The sequence below is a fragment of the Odontesthes bonariensis genome, chromosome 9 (genome assembly GCF_027942865.1).
Source record: "Odontesthes bonariensis isolate fOdoBon6 chromosome 9, fOdoBon6.hap1, whole genome shotgun sequence".
Lineage (NCBI taxonomy): Eukaryota > Metazoa > Chordata > Actinopteri > Atheriniformes > Atherinopsidae > Odontesthes > Odontesthes bonariensis.
Window position 1 is genome coordinate 13,354,538 of NC_134514.1, and position 19,173 is coordinate 13,373,710.

General features: G+C 40.4%; 2 protein-coding genes across 4 annotated transcripts; both read left to right on the forward strand.

Annotated features, from left to right (window-relative positions):
- Positions 1-147: 147 nt before the first annotated feature.
- On the forward strand, positions 148-12,459 carry samd4b (sterile alpha motif domain containing 4B). 3 transcript variants are annotated; one of them, XM_075473193.1, is made up of 13 exons: positions 148-471; positions 1,599-2,112; positions 2,256-2,726; positions 2,895-3,137; positions 3,290-3,399; positions 3,710-3,796; positions 4,180-4,453; positions 4,745-4,830; positions 5,809-5,924; positions 6,197-6,389; positions 6,695-6,821; positions 7,964-8,047; positions 9,550-12,459. In XM_075473193.1, exons 2-13 carry the CDS (start codon positions 1,917-1,919, stop codon positions 9,576-9,578), a joined length of 2,016 nt encoding a protein of 671 aa, XP_075329308.1. In that variant the 5' UTR covers positions 148-471; positions 1,599-1,916; the 3' UTR covers positions 9,579-12,459. The 3 variants fall into 3 exon arrangements, with proteins under 3 accessions (XP_075329308.1, XP_075329307.1, XP_075329309.1); XM_075473192.1 differs by having other exon boundaries at positions 1,671-2,112; XM_075473194.1 differs by having other exon boundaries at positions 1,734-2,112.
- Positions 12,460-12,618: 159 nt separating this feature from the next.
- socs9 (suppressor of cytokine signaling 9) lies at positions 12,619-16,387 on the forward strand. The gene is made up of 2 exons (XM_075473195.1): positions 12,619-12,740; positions 14,372-16,387. Exon 2 carries the CDS (start codon positions 14,438-14,440, stop codon positions 16,127-16,129), a length of 1,692 nt encoding a protein of 563 aa, XP_075329310.1. The 5' UTR covers positions 12,619-12,740; positions 14,372-14,437; the 3' UTR covers positions 16,130-16,387.
- The last annotated feature ends 2,786 nt before the right edge of the window (positions 16,388-19,173 follow it).

The window sequence follows — 19,173 nt, forward strand, 5'->3', positions numbered from 1 at the left end:
TATTAATGCCCTCTCGCTGTTTCCTCTATGCCAGTTGGTACCACTTTGAACGTGTAATTATGACCAGTGGAGGCAATTTCTTATGTGTGGAACTGTGGGCGGAACAAAACAATACGTACGTCAAGACGTATGACGATGTGCCCACGTCTTACGTCAAGTCAAAATCGAAGTGGATTTCTCTAGGCGTACACTCCTTATTTTCTGTATTCCAAACAATTTTGTACATACGTTCTTTAACATGGTATGTTTAAAGCAACAGAGGCATACCGCTGTAAAGAAATATCCTTAAGGAATACTGCGAATGGGATGAAAATCTATGATTTTTTCAGTTAAACTATCGTAACTGCATCTGTTAGCAAAACTTGCTAGCGAAGAATCTAGCGCTACCTCCTTGCTATCTCCACTCTACCGTCGAGCTAGCTATGCATTAGCAATTTAGCCTAGCTCGCTAACCAGCGACAACTGACAAAGGTAAACAACTAACCTTACGAGTCCATATTAAGTATAGTGCCATACATGTATGTTTAACATGTTATCAGCCCGAAACCTGTTAACGACCGGAAATGCGTTTTAAATGTCACGTTTGCACCACAAAGACTGGAGCAACGGGGGAAAGGTGTAGCAATAGCGTCAACGAAAAACAATACAAATCCTGAGCCCCTCATCTCAGGCTAGGCCGACCAAGCTAACCCCAGCTAACTGCTATCTAACGCTTAACTGCCGGGTATAAAGCTCGCCTATTTCAGTTTGATAAACCCCACAGTGTTAGTTAATCCCGACAACAGCCTTTTGATCAAATATTTTATAACAATAAAACATCCAGTTTTGTTTATTTTAATCAACATTACCGCTTGTAACGGTAAATGAGCTACCGCTTGCCGTGTTGGGAGTTAGCAGTTTTGACATGTAACTAAAGCTATCGTTACCCTTGCTGATTTGTGATTATACAGCATGTCTATGCTTATTTTCCTCAGTTGAGGTAAAACTGCATTTTAGTTACATGTTAGAAACACAGGACATCCTTGTTCTTTTGATTGCAGCATAATGCTGCGTTAGGTGTTGGGCTCTCCTGTCAGCGTTATTCACTTGAATTTCGACTTTGGCACACCTTCTGTGAATGTGTGCGCCATTGTCATCATGACATGACACAAGCAGCTTGGTCAACATTCAGTTAACCTGTAATCACATATATTTCTATTATTGCTATCCTTTGTGTATTGAAATAAGCTGTTGGTCCGTATTAGTTGTTTGAGCTGTTATCACTTAGTGATATTTTTTTACAAGTCTACCATTGTCCTTTCACTTTGTATCATCATCGCTCCTTTGTTTTTAACTTATGGGCCAAAATCTCTCCCAGCATTAAACAACTTAGAGCAGAAGAAAAATACCCTGTACGTCTGGAAAAGATGGATAAACTAAATTTGTCAAAATATAAACACATGTTTTGTGTCATGATGAATGCAGTATAACCTGAACAGCTAAACACATTTGGAATGGATGTACACTGAATAAGTATCGGCTTTGACTTAAAAACTGAGGCAGATATTTATAGAATTGTCATCTAAGAATTTCTCTTTGTTTGTTTGTTGATTTAATAGGGCACAGATGATGTGATCTGAACATGCCAGAGTAAAAAGCACTTTTCTTGTTTGTGTCATTACCTACTACAGTTGACACACACTTTAAGCCTCAAGACATCATCCCTAAAATCCACACGTCATTGCTGTCTGCAGTTCCTCCAGCACCTGAACCATGTGAGGGCCCCTCGGTCCAGTCTGAGGGGATCCCAGGACTGTTGAAACAATAACCCCGCTGTGCGGGGCTGGACTCGTTCTGTCTCTGTCAGAGAAAACAGCCTAACCAGTAGCCCCCTCCGCATCCACACATTCTTGTTCTCCTGACCAAGGAGACGCGCCATGATGTTCCGAGACCAGGTAGGTATCCTCACAGATTGGTTCAAAGGCTGGAATGAGTGTGAACAGACGGTGGCACTCTTGTCACTCCTGAAGAGAGTGTCCCGCACTCAGGCTCGCTTCCTACACATCTGCCTTGAACACTGGCTGGCAGATTGCACGGAGATCCACATTCTTGAAGCAGAGGCCAACAATGCAGGTAGCTATGAGTGAAGTTTCATTATTTTTTAATGATTATTTAAGATGATAAAAATAATCATTGTTCTCTGATATTAAAGAACACTATTGAATTAGTAACATAAGATGAATGTCTAATAAAAAACGTGTGTACTCTCTCATCAGCAATTGTCAGCCAGTGGCATCAGGAGCCAAAAGAGAAAGTGGTTTCCTTGCTGTTGTCCCATTTGCCGCTGCTGCAGCCACGTAATAGCGAGGCCAAATGTGAGTACATGAAGCTGCTACAGAAGGTGTTGAGTCACACTATTGAGAGTAGCCTCTTTGTGGAAGAAAGCAGACAGCTGCTCTCCTACGCTCTCATCCACCCTGCCACCACACTGGATGACCGAACATCGCTGGCCATGTGGCTAAACCACCTGGAGGAGCACCTTTCAGGTGGCTACGCACCTCGGGCACCATCCAGCCCCTACCATCCACGCCAGGGCTCAGATGAATGGCCAAATTCTGCTGAGGCTCTGGACCCTGGCAGTGCGTGGCACGACAAGTCCTCTTCATCCAACACATCGCCAGCTGGCCAAAATGGACATATGACTTTCCAAGGCGGGATGTCCTCACCTATTAACAGCAATAATACAGGTAATGTTTATCTCCTACTTTTTAATTGAAAACACATGGAGAGGAAATTATTCAGTTGTCACATAATGGGGTGTGTTCATTGTGGATATATCTATATTCTGCATTTAATTGTAATGCATTGTATTGCATTTACATGCATTTCTTGTTATGTTGTTGTTCCCTTTCCAGGTCTGGTTGGGCAGATGCAGCCTAGCCCTCTGAAGAAGTCCATGTCCATTATTCCTCCCGGCCCCCAGGCTTGTGGCTCTGAGTGGTTAAGCCAAGATGACACAGGAGGAAGACAGAACTTCATCCCAACAGACCATGCACCCCTTTCACCCCAGAGCAGTGTAGCTTCTTCAGGCAGTGAGCAAACAGAAGATCAGGGCTCCACTCGCAACACCTTCCAGGAGGATGGCAGTGGCATGAAAGGTCAGACTTCATTACTTGCCTTGAGGCAAAGGCTCTCCCAGCTCTGTGTAAAAGTTGTGCACACCCAACACCTGTGGTAATATAAGCCACGGTACAGACGTCCTTTTCTTTAAAAATTTTTGTTCAAACTTTCTTTTTCCATTTTGTTCTAGATGTTCCTGCATGGCTGAAGAGTCTCCGCCTTCATAAATATGCATCACTATTCTCGCAGATGACCTATGAAGAAATGATGATTCTCACAGAGCAGCATCTAGAGTCTCAGGTGTTTAAGCCTCTTAGTTACCTTCACTTGTCCCATCCTTTCATTCATCTACAGGCTTTTTCATTCTTTTAGTCAAACTTGATGATACATCAGCTCTCAATGAGGCATGAAATTAAACAATGCACCCTACAGTTATATTGTGCTAGTCACACATAATACAAATGGTGTGTTTCTTTTTGACTCTGCCCCTTGGCTTTAATGAAACAGATGGTGATTAGGTTTGTTATTTATTAACTCTGTAAACTGCCTAGTGTCCCCAAAAGAGATGACTTCCTATATCATCATGTTAATTCCTATCTCTCCCTTTTAGAACGTCACTAAAGGAGCGCGGCATAAGATTGCCTTGAGTATCCAGAAGCTGCGAGAGAGGCAGAGCGTACTCAAGTCTTTGGAAAAGGTAATTAGAGCGATCATCTTATTATGATGAAAAGAGGCAACACTATTTTTCTGATGACTTTTTCGCTGGTTTTGATGAGAGAAAAAAACAAAAACACATTTGTGTATTCTGGGTTACGATCATGTGAAACTTGATTTAGCGCCATTGGGAAATTCCCATTCTGCTGGTTGGCATAGAAACAGACATAGAGCGGGGCCGGTAGGGTTTTAGTCTTCATCTTAAACGTTACTTTGGATCAAATGTTTGCTTTACTAAGTCTTGCGTACAGGTTTGCAGCTAGGAAAGCGTTTGCTCTACTTGCATTCCCCTCCTTCCACTCAAAAGTGTAATTTTTCAGAATAACTTACACAGCATATAAAACTGACATTGTCCACTCTTGTCAGGATATTTTGGAAGGGGGAAACCTGCGCAATGCCCTCCAGGAGCTTCAGCAGATTATCATCACACCAATTAAGGCCTACAGTCCTCTCAGTGCAGCCCAGCCTGCCTCAGACAACACCACTTGCCCGTCAGATGTCACAAAAACGGGAGCAGAAAAAGAGCCGGGATCAGAAAGCTTCCAGTCCCACAACCCAACCCCCTGCGATGGAGACTCGTCAGTCACACCCATCTCAGACGGTGACATTCCTGGACAGTTCACTCGTGTAATGGGTAAAGGTAAGAAAATCATGTTATATTTGTTGTTTTTGTTGTTGTTTTTTTTTCTCCCTAGATTGAGATTCATTGAATGCAGATTGCATACTAAATTGATGGTTGTGTAATCTGTTTTCATAACTCAGACATAACCTAAAGGGACTGTCATCAGAACAACAAAATGCTGTAATGAAAGCTGTCAGCATTTTATGTCTATGTTTGTTTTGAAAGTAAAACACAGGTCGAACAAAGTATTGATCATCATATATGTATCAAGTGGACATGGATATATAAACCCTTGCTTTTCTGTTTCAGTGTGCACCCAGCTGCTGGTGTCGAGGCCAGATGAGGAAAATATCAGCTGTTACCTTCAACTTATTGAGAAGTGTCTGACACATGAGGTAAAAAGCTTTTTTTATTTTTTCCTTTTGGAGCCAAAAAAACACGCCTCACACTATTTTGTTGGACCACGTTTAACTTTGATTTCTGCAAGCATTCTCCTTGGCATCTTTTGATGATAGGAGAGTTGGACCACTGCTTAAAGTCAGCATATCCCAGAGATTCTCGCTTGGCTTAAGGTCTGGACTCTGTGTTGGCCATTCAATGGGTGGAAATATATGTTTCATGCTCCTTTCAAGCTGATAATTTTGGCCATGGACATCTTTGAGTATGCCTGTGTTATCAGAGAGGAGAGAATAATCTATTGTTGGAAAATCCTGGTCAGTCAATATAATTTGGTTGTCAGGTTGACCTAGATTCACCGAAAGCAACCCCAGATCATTTTCTTATTTAAATCCAGACCCTTTTGCCTTTTTGTTTTGGCCATGCTGTATATTGTGCCTAGTTGGGATTAACCTGGTTCAAGGTTGTAAATGAAGTCCGTCAGTCTTAATGTTACATCAGTGGTTCCAAACCATTTTAAAAATCGATTCAAGTCCCCCTACTTCTATCTGTGGAAAAAAATCAAAGCTTGTCTGCTATTAATTCTAATTGGAAATTAGCCTTATGGCTACAATCTTGTATATTTTGCATTTTGTTTTAAATGCTAGTAATATATGCTGTCCCTTTGTTAAATAAATAAACTTGAAACTTGATCCCTTTTTTCCCCCCTGCAGTTCCATAAATTGCACATGTGCTTGTCTGTGTGACACCCAACACATTGTTGTGGGCTATCAAAGTGATCTTTAATGCCTCCTTAAAGTTGGCATAGGAACCACTCTCCCACATGATACTTACATTTTGAATAACTGTATGCTTTTCTTCCTTAAAATGAAGAGTTAAAGTTCCCCATTTCTTGTTAAAAATCACAACTCTAGAATAATCTATGAAAGCTTTGTCTATTTTCTGATGCCTTTTTTCTCCCTTATTCTGTTTGTCAGGCTTTCACTGAAACTCACAAGAAAAGGCTGGTCTCCTGGAAGCAGCAGGTCTTCAAGCTGCTGCGCCTGTTCCCTCGGAAAGCTATGCTGGACATACCTGCGTACCGACAGAAAGGGTGAGACTCCTGGCTCTCTCTTAACTTTGATCTCCCTTTAAAGCAGCAAAGATGTCACATTGGCTTATTGTAACACTCTTCCTGCACTCGTCTCTACCTTCTGGTACTTTGATTCTCCTTCTTTTATCTCTTTCACTCTCTCTTCCTCATTAAAATCATTACTATGCTTTCTTGTGGAATAGCTCCAGCAGTTGACGGATCCTTTTTTTTTTTTTTTTGTTCTTTTGATTTCTAATTTGTGTTTAATTTTTTTTATTGTTTTGCTATTCCAGCTGGAACTATGGGTCAAACTCCCTCCCCACAGCAGGCTCTGTGAGTGGAGGTGTTGCGCGGCGAGGCCAAAGGCAGTTCCAAATGGCCCCTCGTGGACTCCCAGCTGGGCGCATGTGTCTCCCTGGAGGGATGGGGGGAGCATCTCCACGCCACACACTCACTAATCCTGCACTTGCAGGCCAGGGTAGACAAGTCAGTATTGCTGCCAGCGGGTAGATGTTTAAGCACCTCATGATGACATGTATAGTTAGGTTAACACACACTAATCATGTGCGCTGTATTTAAAGGGCAAATAATAAATTGTTTTTAGATTATTTTCACTTTGGTGATGACTTCACAAGTTGAAGTAATTATTATTATTATTCAGTCTGTGGTTGCGGTTTAGAACAAAATGCATGTTTCCAGGCCACATAAATGATAGGACTAGTGTATATTGCTCAGACTTTTCTTGGTTTTCTCCTCAAGTTGTTAAGAAATTGTGAATTTTCTTTCTATAGAACCTGTGGTTTGCCAACCCTGGGGGCAGTAACAGCATGCCAAGTCAGAGTCGCAGTTCAGTGCAGCGGACGCACTCGCTCCCAGTCCACACATCCCCACAGACTATGCTCATGTTCCAGCAGCAAGGTATCGTACAAGGTCAAGCATATTTTTCATTGACATAGATTGATGCACTCACCCACAGGCTATCGATGTCCTTGTTGACATGTAAATATATCATATTTTCTACCAACATTTAATTACAGATGTCTTTCCCTGTTCACATATAACCACTTTTAGTGTTGCCTCCACATTGCTCATTCAGAACCTTCATTTTAATTCGAGTACTGCAAGTTAAACAACTTTTGTTAAAGAAAAAAAAAAAGAATTCCTTGCCACTCTGTCAGAGGTCTTAATAAAGAGCTGCTCTTGCTCATAGCCATGGAGAAGATAACACTGCATGCTGCAACAGTCTTTCTTCTCGCACAATACACATAACATTTTAGTTTTTTTTTTTAAGTTACCTATGCAACTGTGTTGTCTTCCATCGTGTTTTAACAGAGTCAGCATGGATCTGTTGCTTCGTTCTTAGAAAATGCTTATTTAAACCACAGCCATTTTCCATTTATATTTTATGGTCGGAGACATTCCTTCACCTGAGGGCACAACTGCAATGTCTCTTTGCATTGTACTGACAGTGTCATCCCATCTGTGTGCACAGATTTCACACCATTTGTATGACTTATGAAAAGACCAGATGTTCCTCTGGCATAGCAAATGTTTAAAAAGTCGAGTCATAAATATTTTCTTCTTACGTGAACGCTTTAATTCATTGGACCCCTACCTAGATCCCGTTAAGGACCCTAAAGGTACAATGTACAAAGTCCTTTCTTAAACTGGTATTATACGTCACGTCTGCATCCACATGGGACAGATTAAAGTAACTAACTGTGCAAGCTACTTGTAACCATATCTGGATTTTGCATTATGTTGTTGCTTTTTCTCTTGGTTGATCCTGATTTGCAGAATAATTCACTTGATCAAAGCATGCTTTGGACAGATAAGTTAATTTCCTACACACAATCCAAGTAATGCATACTTCTCTCCTAACATAGGAAATTCTTTTGAAAGTAAACTGGCACATTTATATTCTTTGGACATATGAATTTGTAGAAAGTCTTGTGTTTTTCTTTGTTTTAGTTCGGTGAGAGAAAACAAACAAAAGGAAACATTATGGTAGTTTAATTCCTAATGTTCCTGATGACTGAGACTGTTTTTATGTTCCTAAGAATGCCAAGTTCCAGGTGCTGATCTGGAGATCAACCCAACGCTGGAGTCACTGTGCCTCAGTATGACGGAGCATGCCTTAGGGGGTGAGTGTCCTCACAGCTCAATACTAAACAGGAAACTGGTTGGCAACCCCGTTGCAGCTACACAATTAGGCAGCACCGCCTGATGATGTTGTATATGTGCTCAATGAGAGGGTGGATGTACATCACCCAGTTTCCCCTGTGCAAACAAGGAGGACAGCTTTTGTGATTTCTATTCGGTGAGCTCTGTTTAATAAAGCTCAACCGATAACTGGGTTTTTGGGGCCATTACTAATTTTCAAGCCAATATTAAGATGTGATATGAGATTCTCAACATACAAAAAAAGCTGTTTTTGCAGCCCTGAAAGTTTGTTGAACTTTTCCAGAGGAGCTGCATGTGAGAAAGTTGCCATCATTCTCAAAGACTTTGCCATTCACAATTCACATTTATGTCTTTGTAGAACATGTGCTTATTTATTTTATTATTATTTTTTTACTTGGATGGTCTTTACCCATCAATTTTGCAACTATATATAAGCATAGAATAGAGATCAACACAGTTGAGTGGGGACCATAACTGATGTGCTCTTAAAACACTTAACGCAATTAACTTCCCAGAAATGTGTTTCTCAAAAAATGTAACAAGTTGACATCAGGACAATGTTTTTACTCTGCAGCGTTGTCTGCTTAGCTGTGGATCTGTGTTGATCGAATGTGCTTCTGAAAGTGCTGAGACCAAAATAGTTCGAGCCATTTTTATGATACAGATCATCTGGTGATGAGTAAGCTACAATAAGTATCTTATTCTACATTCGTTTGGTTTTTTTAAGGTTGGAAAACCTATATGCACAGACGGATGTGTCGAATAAAACAATATCTAACCACAATATGGCAGATATTGCCTGTTTAATTTACACAACGTCATTCCACAAGTTTAAAGCTAAATAGTTCTGTAATATTGTATTGTGTATTAAGTTTTTTTTAGTGTCTTTTTGCATAACTTTTGGGAGATGGGTGAAATTTGGTGTATTAAAACAGTTTTTTCTCCTTTCCCAGAGACATGGAAGGTAAGGTCATTAATGTGTTTGTACTATCTTAAACCAAATGCAACATAGTTCCAACTACTTTTGCAAACTTTAAAGATGTCTTTGGTCTGTTGCTCCAATGAAATGGTATTATTCTCACCCTAATATTTAAGGATGCAAACCCACTCAAGTTAAAGAAGACTAAACGTTTAAGTGTTTAACTATTTCTTTTCATAAATGAATGAGGAGGACAACTATTTGAGGAACAAATAAAAGAAGAAGGGGAAAAAAAACACAACTTGTAATATTTTCACATCGCCTGGAACGATCCATTACTTCTCTATGAACGGCTCCAGTTACCCTTACGTATGTTCGGTGGCTGGAATACCTTGAAAGTACATGAAAGCCATTCAGCAAAATGTATTAAGTTAATGGACAAATAAAATAAAATGTTATGTTTTCACAACTCCAAAAAAGTTATCTTGTAACATTGAAACACGTGTCAGCACATTTTCTGATTGTGTCTTCTCTTCTTCTTAGATGGAACAGACCGGACATCGACAATATGAAAAGAAGAGAGGAAAAATAAACTTCGGTTGAGGCCTGTTCAGTTCAGCACAAAGATATATGTATGCTTCAAACACCCAGGCAAAGCAGTCACTACAATATGACAAAAAAACTGTGTATATGTTCTCTAATATTTTTGTACTTTATTATATACAACTAAGTTTATTAAAATGGAATACAGAAGAATATTATATTGTAGAACAGAAACAAAGGTTAACTGTATCCTTCGCCGTGTCACCTGCAGGACTGTGGCATGATGTGCAGAGGCTCAGTTTACCATGATGAGAGATAAACAGTGGGTTGGTGCTGTCTTTAAAGGGTTCTGCCCCGAATTGCTCTTCTTTTCCTGCTGCCTTGGAACAAGGCTTTCTATCTACAACACACTGATGGCCACAGCCCCCCCCCCCCTCGCATCATTTGTAGATTTAGAAAATGTGCAGCCAGAAATAAGGCACTTTTATTGAATTAACGTTGATATTGGGCACTAAACTTATTGGCCTCATGGTACATACTAAAGTTCCACTTTGTAGACGGGTGTTGACTTCTCTGGCCACACTAATCCTATAAGCAGTGCTCATCAGGGCTTGTGTTGGTTAAAACTTGGATTACTTTTCATGGTTCTTTTTGCCCTCTTTTTCTCGAATACGTCTCGAGTCAGAAAAGGGAGGGCCAAAAGAATTGAGGAGAAGTTTGTAATTCAGCTCGAGGCACACCTCTTTTTTTTTTTTTTTTTTTTTTCTTGGTTGGTTTCCCTGAACATGTAGTCAAAGTGGAAGTCACTGTCCTCTAAACTTCTACAAAGCCAAAGAGAAGGTTTGTGTGATTGTTAATTTGAGATGGATATTTGTTGTGAAATGCAGCAGAATGGTATACTTTTTTTTTTTTTTAAAAAGAACAGCGGTTTGAAGAATTAATGCCAGCTGCAATTTGTCTCTTTTATTTTTTATGCCCTACTATATAAATGATGATGAATCTCATTTTGTGCCGGGGAATCCCCAGAGGGGGGTGAGTAAGGGCTGGTGAGGTTTGCACTGCGTGAGCGCTGATTTGATATTGAATTGATAAAAGCAAAGAAGCCGAAGTGTTTTCAATTTACAATCTAATGCTGGGTGAGAGAAAGCTAAATGAAACCCACCTCAGCCCTCGGGCTGCCTTTTGATTGGCTTTGCAAAAGGAAACCTGATCTTGTAATGAATGCTCAGAGCGCAGAATCTCACCCTCGCAGTGCCCTCTTCCTAAAATGGCCAATGTGATGATTTGATGAATCATACTTTTCAAGGTGCTTGACGATGTCCATTTTTTTCTGTTTGTGTCTCGGTGTGTTTCAGTCTCGGAGCCCCTAACATTATCATGTGGTATCAGTGTTGAATCGAAAAATTGTCTTATTCAGCCTCTGTCTTTGAATGTGGCAGAGTCGGAGGTGCATGTATGTGTAATATGGTCTTAACTTTGGATCACTTTTGGTTGCTTCAAAAGGCAGGGAAAACCATTCACATATTATTTCAGCAGAGCCATAGGAGGTCTGTCTAGTAAAGATGGTTATTTACAGATATCTTTTCCAATTGTATTTTTTACTCTCCCTTGGTATTGATAACTTATGCTTATTTTCTATAATCGCATGTTTTGCCACACTAATACAGCACTGTTGTAGATAGAGGACATGATGGTTGATGGTGCCCGGCGTCACCACCAGCTAGAGAGCAGAAATCTTGCAACTAATGTTGTATGTTTATATCGCCTAAATGTCACTGTTTACATCTCTCTGGGATAATGCTCAATTCATTTTATGTGTTGTCATGAGTAATCCATTGTCTCACTATGTAACACATTAAAGAACTGAAGCCTTCTCACACACGAGGTGGCTGGGTAGAGCCCGAAAACAAGAGTCCTCTACCCCCCTAATCTGTGGACTCCATATGAGTCTCAGTAGATTTTTTCAAGTTGTACCTGTATGAGGCATGTAACACCTGCTTTTTGGTCATGCGGTGATGAGAACAAACAGCTTCTCTGGCCTTGTGATTAAACAGTTAGCTGTCATGTCCTGATGAACTGTTCATGTGGTGCCTGAAATGCTCAGCTCCAGTATCCTCAATATGTTTATTTTAGAAGTGGTTGTATTCTAGTCATTGATTTCTTCAGAGCAGGCTCTTGGATAGATCTGACTTAGTAAAAGCATCACACTCATGTCCACAAAGGACTACAGTGAGTTAACAATGCTGGCTTTAAGACTCGCTGTCTTATTTTTAACAATTCACTATACTGTGTATCAACTGTGTTGTTACAAATGGCTCAGATTATCCTTTTCATTGTCTCTGTTGCTTTGGACAGCCTACCTATTATTTCAGATAAACACAGAGGTACATTATAGATTTCTGCAAGGGGGTTCATAATAATGATGCAGCAGGGGATGACGATGCTTATCTGAGCCACAAATTATGTGATAATGAGTAAACGGAACACTAATAACAGGCCAAGGAATATGTTTACTCCATGTTTACATTCCAGTGATGCGTGAAATGAGTTGGGAAATGCACTTCATAAGTTCAGCCTGGTGTATTTTAACATACCAGTCATCCAGTAGGAGGTACACAGCCTGTGTCATATGGAGACATCTACCAAGTGGCCGTGTTAATGTCCCTGCCAGGCTTGTAATTGTTGAATGAATGCAGCCAGCTGTAGGTTACACTGCACATGTTTGTCTTGTACAATTTATATTTAATTCTAATAACGTCCCCAAACATTTTCTAATATTTTGTGAACCTTTTGCATCACATGCTTACACTCTTTTTTACTGTCACTCATATGTGTGAATGGTCTGAAGTGCAACATCCATCGGATCATTGACAGTCCAAATAAAGAGGTTCAGTTCTTTTGCAACTTCATTTGTGGTCTGTGCTTGCGTCTATTTAATTTGTTGCACGAGACACGTCGTTTACTTAAAAAAAAAAAAAAAAAAAAAAAAAAAACTCGGGTTTTTATTGCTCGCTTTTATCACATTTCTAAACAATCCATTTTGTCTTTACTTCCGGGTCAAACAATTTTTTTTTTTCTTTCTGTGGTTCGTCAAGCTAATGCTAGGTAGCCGCCTTGCTGTTAACGTCATTAGTTTATCAAAGGAGGAACACAAGCTTTTTCGGTGGGAAACTTCTCTGCAACTGCTTAAGGTATGTTCTCAATTCTTGTTATGGCAGTAAAATATATATTTACGAGTTTATACACACAGTCGAGCCTTTCCTCTAAGAGTAGAGACTATCCAAGTTAACAGTGAGCTAGCTGCTTTGCTAACTTAGCCTGTTTCCGACAGTAAACAGTTGCATGCTAAGTTGGTAGCTTGGTAGCACATCTTAAAATGATCGTTTATGTGCTACTGCAAAGTGACAGTTGAGTCAACAGTTGCCGTGAATAATTTTAGATCCTTTAACCATTTAACACCAGTCGATACTAGTTTTTGTTTCTTAGGAAAAGTTCATACATTTCTAGTTTTATCAGTCCACAATCTCTCGATAGCAGCCAATTGATGTGATTTGAGAAGACTGAACTTAATCTTGAATTTTGAACGCTAAATAAAGGGAACCCGAGCTTTTGTTTGCCTCAGTTGTATTTTATTAAAATAAAAGTAACACACTAGTAAACTTTAGGTACTGTTATGTGGTAGGTTTGATAAGTCTGTCATAGTTTCAACCTAAAATATAGTATTTAAAAAAAAAAAGACAAAAAACGTTTGAAGTATTTGCTGATGTTTTAAAGAAAGTATATAGAAGGAAACTTGTCAACTTGGATAGAAATCCCAATTTCCCCAAAGGATAGACCAGATTACTTTAAAATGTAATAAGTGACAGCATACAAATTGCACCCTATACCAATTTTTTTTTATATAAATATCCATTTTTCGTATGTCCAATGCAGATTTAATACGTTTTGTAGTCATTTCCATTTAGTCAAATCACATTACCCTTACAATACCAGACCTAAGCTAACTTACAGGTATGCTGTGTTTATCATGCAGCATGTGGGGCACTTTTTTGTTTCTGCTTTTTAAAATGAAACCCAAGAGGAGCACCTAATATTAATCTTAATTTCCCTGTAAATCATCATCATCTTAAAAGTCACATTGAAAGCCTAAAACAAATATTAGTTAAGCTACCTTTCAACTAAACTGGCAACCTGAAAATCTGATTAAGAAAGCGTCAAGCATTCTTGATTGATACTTCATTATTTCTTAAAAGAAAGCCTTCACAATGTTATAAAAACCTAATTATCGTTATTTATTCAGATTATGTAATCTTGATCACATGTAAATGGTTGCTACCCAATTATGTTACTGTCAATCACTGTTACATGGTAGAATATGTCATTTCATGAGTGTTAATAATAAACCACAGACACAGGTCTGTTAAAAGCAAAGATGAAACAACATGCAAACCTGTAACAGCTGTTCTTCGTCTTAAAAGTCAACAGAATTAGTTTTCTTGCACAAATTGGCACCATAAATGTAGTTGTAGTTTATGTTGGACTTTTTAAAGAAAAAACTTTCTGATCTGATAATCATACATCAGCACATTACCCAGTTATGAAAATGTCAGTTGCAACTCAAAAGTAAACTCATCTAAAACAACTCTATAGCCTTCATTAAGTCACAGTTGTGAGCTGGGCTGTTTCAGTTGCATCAGTTTTAAATGAGTGTATGCAATAAACTTCCAGGTATGCATCACCAAAAGTTTGAAAGCATCTCTTCTAGAGTTATTTCAGAAAGTTAAATCTGAATTTTAAGCAGCGCTTTCTTTTTATTTTGCAGGCTATTTAATGTCTCACTACCACTGTGCTTGGACTATGATCAAGACATTTCAAACAAGAAATATGGATGGAAAATTTGCTCAAAGATAACTGCAGTTACAAGTCTTCCCTTGGCTACTTCCTGGAGTGGAACAGCCACATAATGTCATTACCAAAGGAGTCAGGAAACAGAGGGAAGGAACGAGAGAGGGGAGCCCGTCCAAAGGTGAGACAAAGCCGGTCAGAGGAGAGACGAGATGCAGTTGGTAGTCGGAAAGGTGGAAAGGGGAAGAAAAAAAACCTTTCTTCCCATGAAAAAGCAGCTGAGCGGCCTGTGAGTGATGGGTTTGAGTACAGCGAACTATTGAGTGAACTGGACGCTGGGAACCAAAGTTCCTCCTCTCCTCAGAGGGACAGTTGGAAATGGCAGGGCTTGGACGCAGCAACATCATTACTTGGGCAAGAAGAGTTTACAGCCAGGCCAGGTTCAGTTGGCTCTGCTACAGAGTTACCGGCTCTCAGTGAAGCAGATGGCAGAGGATCCAGCAGCAGTCGTACTCTCAGGCAAAAAATCCAAGATGCTATGGGGCAGTGTTTTCCAATAAAGACGCACAGTGCAGCAGCACCGGCACAGGCCTTTTCATCGTCAGCTCCCTGCACCTCCTCCAGGCGGAAGATCCATCTGAGTGAGCTGATGTTGGATGACTGTCCTTTCCCTGTAGGATCAGAGTTGGCTCAGAAATGGTATCTTATTAAGCAACACACAGCCCCCATCACCCAGCCGCCCCTGCTAGATTCTCCGGTAGTGTGCAGTGCTCCAACTTCGACCATGGCCGCTGTGGTGGAGGATGTGGACGACAGGTTACGAGAGCGCAGGCGCATCAGCATCGAACAAGGCGTTGAACCACCGCCCAATGCAGAGATCCATACGTTTGAGGTGACGGCCCAAATTAACCCTCTCTACAAGCATGGCCCTAAGCTGGCTCATGGTATGAATGAATTAACTGGGACTGAGAGAGCCTCTGCTCATCAGCAACAGCAGCTTCTTCTCCAAAGACAGGAGCAACACCAACTCCTGCTTCAGAGCTGTTTGGACACGCTTGATGAGGTTGTGGCCTCAGCCTCGGCCTCCGTCCACAGCTCCGACACGGCCTCTGAACCTTTGGTTGACCCAGAGGTAACGGCGACCGATCTGACTTCTGGAGCCATACTTCCTCCCACTGAGCATAAGAAAATTCCCGATGGCTACCGTATTCACACTCAGATTGATTATATTCACTGTTTAGTTCCAGACCTGCTGCGGATCACCAACCTGCCGTGTTACTGGGGAGTCATGGACCGCTACGAGGCAGAAACGCTGCTGGAGGGAAAGCCCGAGGGCACTTTCCTCCTACGCGACTCTGCCCAGGAAGAGTACCTCTTCTCTGTTAGCTTCCGACGCTACGGCCGCTCGCTACATGCTCGCATTGAACAGTGGAACCACAATTTTAGCTTTGATGTTCACGACCCCAGTGTCTTCCACGCTCCCACAGTCACAGGATTGTTAGAACACTACAAGGATCCAAACTCCTGCATGTTCTTCGAGCCCCTGCTGTCAAACCCCATCCACCGCACACAGCCTTTTAGCTTGCAGCGCATCTGCAGGGCAGTCATAAGCAGCTGTAACACCTATGACGGCATAAACATGCTTCCCATTCCAAATTCTTTGAAAAAACACTTGAAAGAATATCACTATAAACAGAGAGTACGTGTGCGGCGGATGGATACGTGGTGGGAATGAGGAACAGTAGGAACAAAAAGACTAAAAGACGTAACCAAATGCATTTTTTAAGTCTCCCCTAAATGGACTGAATAGTGAGTTGTGTTCTTTACTCTATAAGGCTGTATCAAACTACACTACACTGTACTTATTTATTTTAATCCTGCTGTATGTCTTAACATTTGTACTAAACCACACTGATGAGACTAAATGTAATCTCACTGATTATTGCACACTCAGAGTTCCTTATGCTCAAATTAAACAAACTGTTTTAAGATCTGTGGTGTTCAGCGGGCTACATCTCATTTGTGTTTTCAAGTCTGACTCAATCAGCCTAATTATACGATGATAGGGGGTATGATTATCATGGAGTTGTTCATCAATCACACACTGAGAAGGTGAAACGCGTACTATACTGACGAGGTTTCCTTCTTGTCACTGAGGTGTTGCGTTGTAGCATATTGTCAGTATTATTCATTGTATGCTACACTCGCTCAGGGCTAATCAGAAGGTTTGAGACTTGGGCCCAAATGTTGCTCTGTCTTATTAAAAATAGGAAGGCGTGTGGTGTTCTGGAGGCACCGTTGTATCCTCACATTAATATTTAGGGCTGTGCATCAGTTGAAAGGAAAACTGAAAATCAAAGAGCTATTGAACTTCCAGAAGTGCTTGTTTTACTGTCTTCCCTCACCTTGCTGCAGTGATATTTAGTTTTACGTTATGTCACTGTGAGTGTGGTTAATGGTGCAACAAAGCACACTTTTGGACACATTCAATCACAACTAGGGCTGAGACTGGATAAGGGCAGACGTGAAACACACTTGGAAAAACATCAACCTAATCGTGCAATAAAACAGTGCTCGTCAGTCTGGTGATAAGGTGTTTTTTACATTTTTTTTTTTTATAGCGCTTTGTTCCACAAATAATTACAAATGGCTCTGCTTTCCACTGATGTCAGGTAACCATCTGTGGGTTCTCGTATGAGGTTAAATTGTATGCAGCCTGAGCCAGCTGTCTTCATTAATTTTGAAGAAGAAGATCAAATGTAACCTCTATGAACTTGTCACCAGTGATGCAGCTGTATTATCAGAATGCAAAGTAACGGTCGAGCTGTCCAGCTCCATTAGTCCAGAGGTTTGGTCGGGCTTTTGTTTTTTCTGGTTTTGTATTTAATTATGTTGTGAAGCCCCAGGTCCTTACAGAACAAAATGATCTTGCTGTACTTCCTGCTGCTCGGAAGAGGTGGTCGGTCTCCACATTAATCTTCCTTTCTACTTTAATGACAAAATTACCATAATGAAGTGGTTCAGGTGAATCTTTTGAATGAAAGGAGAAATGAGATGAGAGTGAACGTATTTTCAGCTATTTCTGGGGATTGACACATAAGTTGTCATGGAGACAAAAATCTTCAAGCTTTGAAAAGCTTTGAAAAGCTTCAGTCCTGATATCAAAAAGATAAAGCCGCAGAGGAGAGGCAAAGCTGAAGACACGGCGAGTAGAAGTTTAGGCTGTGGTGTCGTGTTTGGGATGGGTTATGTTATTCCCAGGAAAATTAAAAAACAATCACTTAGAAATGCACAAATAGCCGTTAAACCGAACGATTGATAAGATAAAATCAGGAAGATCCATTTTGAGTTATAGAAACAATTCAATTGACCATTTTCCAAAATGATTCTACCTCAACGTTGTTAAAAAGGTTTGTATTTTTAGGGGTCTGAGTGAATTGACGCATTGTACTATCAATCTGAATATGTGACAAAAATGGCTACCACACAAGTGAAGGATTTCACGCTATGTGGACGCTCATTTACCTTATTGTGTAGTATTTGAATGATTTGTTTTAAAGTTTGATAACTCGACGTCGGCGTTTTGCTGTTGATGGGAACACAATGGCTAATTGTCGTCTGCTCTAAGGCATGATCAAAAAAAGAACAACAATCCCCAGTTAATGGGAGAGCATGGAGAATGGGTCCTCACTCATCCTCTGAAACACTGTGATGCTGTTCTCTCCTTCAGATGGCCGATTTGATATGCAGGATGTAAATAATCCGTGACAAGCGCTCATCCAATAAAGAGGCAGCTATAATTTGAATAGGCGATTCCAAGGCGCTATTAAAGTCTGCTTTCAAAATGCAAAGTCAGTACCCTTGGCCTTTGTATTCTTAATTAAGTCACAATAAAAGCTGAACTATAAAATCAGATTTACAGTGATGGATGACACTTGACCTGTCATGCATATACAAGTGTGGAATACACTATGAACCCCTTACACAAGCAATTTCAGTCCCCTCACAGCTCAAGGCTTATACATTGTATTTTCAATGGCAACGCATGGCTCTGCAACCTCGTATTACTGGCAGAAATCCTTGTTTGGACCGCATTTTGTAACTTATTCTGTGGATTTCTGTCTCTTCCGTGATCTGTATCAGTAGATGCATGTGAAGCTTGTAAGAGAGAGTGCGTTACTTGGTATTTATTACTGTGTTGTTGTTGTTTTTTTAACTGGTAAAGCTAGTGTGAGCTTGAGACTCTTTAAACAGCAAATTAGCCAAAAATATAATGAGTAATGTTATCTCACAGCTTGCCTGTGAGCACCCCCCCCCCAAACATTCACCATGCACTATGTGCCCATTAATGCCAAACAATTGTTTAACATTTAGATTAGGAGAGCGATAAAATTATCCAAAGTGTGTGTTAAACATTTGCGTGCCGCTAAACTACATAATTTGAAATTGAATTTTTTGAGACATTATTATTATATACTTGTAAACTCAAGTGTAACCAGTTCAATTTGCAATTAGAGAGGTTTAGAAAATAACTTTCTATTTTAGCACATACAGATTACATTTTCATTTAATATGGGACTTCTGCAATTGTAAAATGATTTATTTCATCTGCACAGCAGGGGGCTCTAAAGAGCTTCAGTGTGTCATGAGGGGCTGCTCTCGGGCTTGTGCATTCTGTGTGTGGGGGGCATTGAGATGGTGGGGTTGAGTTTGGTTTGCTGCAGCTGGCAGCACCAGGCCGGTTATCATGCAGGTATTACAGACCCTGGGGGGAAAAAA